Here is a 6,988-nt window from a genome sequence, read left to right as displayed (position 1 = left end):
TCAGGAAGTAAACCGTAGGAGGCTTGCTCTTTGTACAAGCAAACCATCCTGCCACTGGCTGTGAGACGGTTAACGTGCTGGGTGTGCTGAGTGGCCTTTCGGGTTGGCCTCCAGGATTGCGGGCTGGAGGACATCGACCGCGTCCTGGAGAGGATCGAGGACCGCAGCGGGTCCCAGCGCCCGGGCCCGCCACCCCCGAGCTCCAAGAAGCACATCCTGTATGTGGAGCACAGGTACCGCCCGCTCCTCCTGGCTGTCGCCACGGACTCCGTGGCGAGGAAGCACGCCTCAGAAGAAGAAAGTTTGCTGTTTTTTACTTCAAAGTGATATGAGTTTGTTCTCAAGCATTAGGGCGTAGGAACAAGGAGGAGGAAAAGGGGAGGGTCTCCATTTCGGGGCCCTTCCCCTGGCTTTGTGTACGTGGGAACGCTCTTTCTGGACAGTGCTGAAGTGGGGTGCCGTCTTGCGACGAATCGGCCCCCTCTTGTTCCTGTGGCGGCTTAGTGGAGCCCTCTCCCTGCTGCCGAGGTCCTCGCCACCGTCAGAAATCAGCCGCCCCTTCCCTGAGTCGGTGGCGACCTCTGCAGGTCTCTGCCCGGCCTTGGCCGGGGCCGCCGCGGTTAGGGAGCTGGCCCACACGTGGTTTTCCTCACGGGGCTTTATGGGACACTAAAATTCCCGGAATTGTTGTAAAAGAACTCAATTCCATTTTTCTGTTCATTTTTCAATTTTCTAGACACTTGAATCCAGACACAGAACTGAAGAGGTACTTTGGTGCCCGAGCCGTCCTGGGAGAGCAAAGGTAAGGGCCACGGGCTGTGTAAACTGCAGAGGGTTCCCAGAGCCCCAGAGGGGCGGGGCTTGGGGGTCCAGGGCGTAGCTGGTGTCCAACCTCGTCTGTGGCCGGGGCGCTGACCTGCACCCTGTCTCCCACAGAGGCCTAAGAAGCCCGAAATGTGGAGTTTCTAGCCCCAAAATCTTAGGCAGCTTTTTGCTTCTCAGTCAGCAGCGCAGCTGACGGCAGGTTCCGGGATGGGCCTAATCTCCGATAAAGAGCAGCTCCGAGTGGGCAGTGCCATCGGCGCCATGCTGAGCTGTGCTCGGCCCACGGGTCCGTGCAGGTGGTCTGCGGAGGCACACGCCACCCCGGAGCCCAGTCCCCGGGGCCTTGCACGCCCACAGAGCTTTGTCTTTTCAAGCACATCTTTGTTCTGGTTGTAGAACTATATACTTTTCATTAAAGATTTAAGTGGTTTAGAATTGTCTGCTTTGACCCCCAAAGATCCGTTCAAGGCGGGCGGCTGCCTCCCCAGGGCCTCTGTGCGCGCACGGCTTGCCTCCTCGGGCCCTGTTGCTCTGAGATCTCCACCTGACAACAGGCGCCAGGCGGTGTGTTGGCTGCGGTCCCCCTGCGTCTGTGCCGGCATTTCTGGTGGAATCGCGGGGAACCGGCATCCTGATCGGGTTGGCTGCGTGTCCCCCGCCACCCCGCAGGGCAGCTGAGCTGCCTCCACCCCCCACGGAGCGGCCGCAGCTGCTTTAAGGTGCAGACGGAAGGCAGTCTTGGTGCCTTGACTGTTCTTGACTATCAGCAAGGTTGAGGATTTTTTCATGTTATTTGCCCACATTTCCCTTGCATTTCGAATGTTTTTTTACCTTATGTTTTGCTTTTATTTTTGGTGTTATTTATGACACGAAGGTTCCTGACTTTGTCTTCTTTGGGGACTATTAATGGGAAACATTTTTACTTTAAAATATTGCTCTTTGTCACCTGGACTGCCCCGGGCAGGCGTTTCTCCTCTTCCCACCCTGGCTTCGTTTGTTTGCGTCTGCTTGGTCCATTTCTGCCGTTGCTTTACGTTTTCACCTGCTTTTATTTCTGTGCAAATTCAAGTGATTGATGGTAATTACGTTTATTGTTTTTCTTGTGTTATATTTATCTCTTTAAAACTTTCTGTCTGGCTAGCTCTCGTGCAGACACGTGCTGGTGTCACTGAACTGCCAGGCATTTCTTGAGCCGTTGTGGCGGGGTTGGGTCTCGGGAGAGGGGAGCTGAGGGAGCGCCCCGAGACTGTGGGCGCTCGGCCTCACCTGCACGCTGCGTTCATTCTGGTGTCTCTGATTTCGGTTCTCAGCTTCCCTTTCCTGTCACTTTCTTGCTGCTCTGGTGGACGGCGTCTCCCGTGTTCCTGTTCTCTTTCTCTGGTCGCCGGTGGTTTAGGTCACGGTCCCCTGCGGCGTCTGGCCGTGCTCACGTTCCGTTGCTGGCGCGGTCGGCATGCGTCCTCGTCACGCTTGCCCCCACCCTGCCTGCCCCACGGCCTTGCTCAGCAGCCCCTGCAGAGGTCGGCAGCGAAGGTGAGGTTGTGCCGTGTCCCGCCCCTCCAGGCCACGGCAGAGACAGCGTGTGTACCCCAAGTGTACGTGGCTGACGACCCCTAAGAGCACCTGGCCCCGGTACACCAAACCAGGTGAGGGGCTGCAGCTGTGGGGGTTGTGCTTTGGCTGACGCTGGGTGCCACTGGGGTTCGAGCCTGCTGGGCCAGGCCTCTCTGTGTGACGGAGCGCCCCGGCGTGGGGTGGAGGGGGAGACAGACCCCCACGCCCACTGCGTTTTCTCTTGACCATGTTTTAACGCAGCTTCGGCCTACCCTCTCTTTTTTCCTGTGGCTCCTATACCATAGCAAGCAATCCAGTTCATTTTTAAAGTGTGATCTTTTATATTTTGTTGTGAAGTAGTGAGTACACGTGAAGAGAAACCGCGCGCGGGGGGTAGACGCCCTGCGACGGTCCTGGCCACATGACCTAGGGGCATCTGGGAGCCTCAGACCCTCGGAGCCGGGGCGGCGAGGCTGCCCTGAGCACTGGCAGGGGTGGGGGCTCGTTAGCTGTGCGGTCCCGCGGGGTGTGGACCGAGGTGCGGCTGTCAGGAGAGAGCGAGCCCAGGGCAACCTGGAGCCACTGACCTAGTCCAGGAGGGGACTAAGAAGAGACAGAAGTGTCCGGGTGCATCAGGAGAAACACCGAAGCTGGGCACGAGCAGCAGAGAGGAAGGGCATCGAGTCGTGGGCCATGACCACCATCTCCTCAGCCCTGGCCTGGCCCCGACACTGTCCTCTGTGCCCACCCAGTCTTGGCCCTAAGCAGACAGTGTTTGCAGCCAGCCAGACTGGATGGTGGGCAGCTGCGTGGTCCTCATGTTGTCCTGGGATTTCGATGCTGTGTCCGCAGTCCCCGGGGAAGCGTCCTTCTAGGAAGAGGCCAGGGAGGACGGCTGCTGTGGCCCAGCCACTGGCAGGCAGCCCAGCGCCCTGGGGGAGCGCTCTGACGTGGCAGCTCTCAGGGGCAGGTCAGGGGGTGCGTCTGGCTGACATGGTGCTCTCCCCAGGTCTGTCGATGCGGCTGCTGGAGTCCAGGAGAGGCCTGTCATCCTTCGCGTTTGAGCACAGCGAGGAGTACCAGCAGACACAGCATCGCTTCACGGCCGCCGTGGACTCCATGGAGCCCAGCAACATCGTGGTGCGTGGGCCCCCGCGTGCCCCAGGGCCCGCCACGGCCTCCCCACCTGGGGACCGGCTGCTCCTTCCTGGGGCGTGGGAGACACCTGGGCACCGGGGTCCCCGCGTGCTGACTGGCTGCTCCTTCCTGGGGCGTGGGGCAGGGTTGGCGCAGAGGCACCTGGGCACCAGGTCCAAGCTCCCACTTTGAATCACGTCAGTGATTGGGCTTCACCACCCCTGGCGGTGTTTTCCCCAAGATTTAAATGCCTGAGGAAAAGAGAGGCCTGGGGCCGGGCGCCACCCACGTGTGACCTGGCAGGCCCTGCCCGTAGCCCTGGCAGCTTGCCCCCTCCCCGCAGGTCCTGCTGCAGACCAGCCCCTATCACGTGGATTCCCTGCTGCAGCTCAGCGACGCCTGCCGGTTCCAGGAGGACCAGGAGATGGCCCGCGACCTCGTAGGTGAGCCCCACAGCCGCCCTGCTGCTCCTGGCCCCGAGTCTCTTCGCTGGAGTGCCGCAGAGGCTGGCGGCCCGGATGCTGTTTTATGCGGTGACGGGATACAGATGGGTTTGTCAGGCTATTTTTAAAGTAACAGCTTTATCGAGATGTAATTCATAAAATTCCCCCATTTAAAGCATACAGTTCATGGGTTTTAGTAGGTGCCACAGTTGCACAGCCTCATAGATCCCAGATCATTTTCATGACTTGCAAAAGTGACGCAGCCCATCAGCTCTCACCTCCCTGTCCCCAGCCCCTGGCACCAGTCTCCTTTCCGTCTCTGGGTTTGCCTGTCTGGACATTTCTTATCAATAGGATCATTTAACACGTGTCTCTCTCTGATTTCTTTCATTCACATCCTTTGACAGCGGAGTGATGTTCTGTTGTGTGAACTGACCACGTTTTGTTACTCACCAGCACTTGGGAGACGCCCGGGCCGTTCTCACGGCTGGGACATGTGCAGACGGGCTTTGTGAGGACGTGTGTTTGCATTTCTCTGGCTAGAATCTTGGTGTTGCCGGTTCGGACCCTGTGGCTGAAGTCAGTGCGGAGTGGCCCAGTGATCCCCAAGGTCACGTCTGTGCTCTGTCACTTCCCAAAGTCCCAGCGACGTGGCCTCCTTCCTTCCAGAGCTTTCTTTGTTGCGAGCCTCAGAGGATGGGGTTGCAGTCACTGCCCAGTGGCCGTGACGCTGTCCCCTGCTGTCCGTGTGGCTTGCAGAGAGAGCGCTGTACAGCATGGAGTGTGCCTTCCACCCCTTGTTCAGCCTCACCAGTGGGACCTGCCGGCTGGATTACCGCAGACCTGAGAACAGGTGAGCCGGCCGCCCAGGGGTCTCGCAGGTGCCACACGCTCTGCTCTTACTCTGGTGCGTTGAAGCCGTCACAGGTGACAGGAGTGTGGGTGACGCAGGAGCAGGTGGCCTGGGCTGTCCTCAGGAGGTCCCGGACCAGGGCATCTCACTGTGTTTCAAGCTTGCGTGCAGAAGGGCCGGGCTCAAGGATGCGCGGCTCAGGCTGGCGGGGCTTAACCGTCTTCTGTGTTAGGAGCGAGCTCAGCCACTTCACCCTGCGGCCTGTTGTGTTCTCTTGTGTCTTTGGACTAAAGGACCCTGGTCGTTTACAGTTCGCTGTGATGCTTTGTGTGCACGATTCTTAAATCAGTAGCTTGAGTTCAGCCTGACGCCGTCCCCCGCATTGAATGGTCGTGCGCGTGTGACTCTTCTCACAGACCCCACTCCCACCCTCAGCCCCTGCTCGAGCCTTACCAGGTCAGGCCTGGATGGCCTCAGCAGGCTCCCCGCTGCCCCACCCCCTGGCCTTGCCTTCGGCCTGGTCACCAGGGCCCTGGGAGGGTGGGCGAGCCCTCTGTCCTGGGTCCCAGGCATACTGGCTCCCTCTACCCCTCGTCTGCACTGTGTGCTGGGTCTGAATTTTCTCTACTGGCTGTGTTGGGGCTTTTTTTGGTCTCGCTCATTAAATTCTTAGTTCTTTGAGACAGGTTATGAGATACAAATGTTTCCAGGCATTAACAGGGTTATTGACAAAAATAACTAGGATTCTTTAAATCACAACAGTGCTAATGTCAACTATTGAAATTTGAGGATAAATTAAAATTGGAATTACGTGGGAGATTGTAACTCTGTTCCCTTAGATGATAAATGGTTAAAAAAAAAACAAAAAACGCAAAAATACCCAAAATGCTAAAAGCTCCAGCTAACAAATAAGCTTGGTTTTCTGCACATAGACGCACACATAGCTGCATACAACAAACAGAGCATCACCTCTGCGGACACAGGGACCTTCTCAAGCATTCACGGCGATTAGGCCACACAGGACACGCCCACGCAGCCAGCCAGCAGAGGGTGGGCCCGGCGCACGAGTTCCCCCGGGCGACATGGCCTTGTGCCTTCCTGTCGCCCTAGCTCACGAGGAACTCTCTTGGGTCTAGGAGCTTCTACCTGGCCCTCTACAAGCAGATGAGCTTCCTAGAGAAGCGCGGCTGCCCACGCACGGCTCTGGAGTACTGCAAGCTCATCCTCAGGTAAGTGTCCGGCAGGGGCAACGGTCCCGTCCTCGGCGACCGCAGGCCCGTGGGCGCCCACACTGGCCCACTTGGGTTTGTCTCCCTCTGCCTTCCCGCTCAAGCCTGGAGCCGGATGAGGACCCCCTGTGCATGCTGCTGCTCATCGACCACCTGGCCTTGCGTGCTCGGAACTACGAGTACTTGATCCGCCTCTTCCAGGAGTGGGAGGTAGGTGTGCAGTGCAGACCTTCGTGCCGGCGTCTTGCATGCTGCATGGGGCGCTTGGCGAGGCTGCGGCAAGATTGGGGGACCCCAGGGGCTCCTGGCTGTCTGCCCTTCAGCCTGCTCACACGTGCACATGAGCACGCATGCACCCACGGCCGTGGGGGCCGGCGTAGACCAGGAACAGGCCCCCACACGCGGGCAGAGGCCCCAGCGCCTGGATGCGTCCGTCAGACTGGGCACGGGAAAGGCGTAGAGTGCCTCATCAATGACCGTCGTGGGGCTGACAAGCTGAAGCGCTGTGTTAGGCAGACGGGGTTACATGTAACACGTGAACGTTTTCACCTTTTTTCTTGAACTGACACATGTGCTCACATGACGTTCGGCAGGACACACTGTCTCGGGTGACACCAAACCTGTTGGGAGAACTTGTAGCGGGCGTGGGCATGCTTGAGCTTTTCCACTCCGCTTGTTGGCGTGTGATTGACAGGCAGCTGCGTAAATCATCGTGAGATCTGTGTCGTCAGAGTGTAGTTGGCCAAGGAGTGCCGGCTGGGGCGCCGGGTTTAGTGACGTTTCTGGAGTCACAGAAAAGTGGCTGCAGGGAGGCCCCACAGCAGGGCTGCTGAGGAGTGTTTACGGTCGTTTATAAGGTTCCAAAACTATGGTGACCGTGTCCCACTTGATAGGGAAAACGTGGCGTTCCGTGTCCTCTCATTTATGCAGAGAAAGGCAGAGGCCGG

The 6,988-nt window shown here is 58.4% G+C and overlaps 1 protein-coding gene across 1 annotated transcript in view; it reads left to right on the top strand.

Annotated features, from left to right (window-relative positions):
- Nucleotides 1-6,988, top strand: part of TCF25 (transcription factor 25) — an 18,141-nt gene that overhangs the window by 6,770 nt on the left and 4,383 nt on the right. Inside the window, exons 3-10 of the mRNA XM_023522700.1 lie at nt 92-233; nt 737-802; nt 2,389-2,471; nt 3,389-3,519; nt 3,860-3,959; nt 4,719-4,812; nt 5,949-6,041; nt 6,146-6,598. Coding sequence (XP_023378468.1) covers nt 92-233; nt 737-802; nt 2,389-2,471; nt 3,389-3,519; nt 3,860-3,959; nt 4,719-4,812; nt 5,949-6,041; nt 6,146-6,598 — 1,162 coding nt within the window. The remainder of the gene's footprint in view (nt 1-91; nt 234-736; nt 803-2,388; nt 2,472-3,388; nt 3,520-3,859; nt 3,960-4,718; nt 4,813-5,948; nt 6,042-6,145; nt 6,599-6,988) is intronic.

Source organism: Pteropus vampyrus, unplaced genomic scaffold, assembly GCF_000151845.1.
Source record: "Pteropus vampyrus isolate Shadow unplaced genomic scaffold, Pvam_2.0 Scaffold356, whole genome shotgun sequence".
Taxonomy (NCBI): domain Eukaryota; kingdom Metazoa; phylum Chordata; class Mammalia; order Chiroptera; family Pteropodidae; genus Pteropus; species Pteropus vampyrus.
This window is presented reverse-complemented; position numbering and strand designations above follow the sequence as displayed.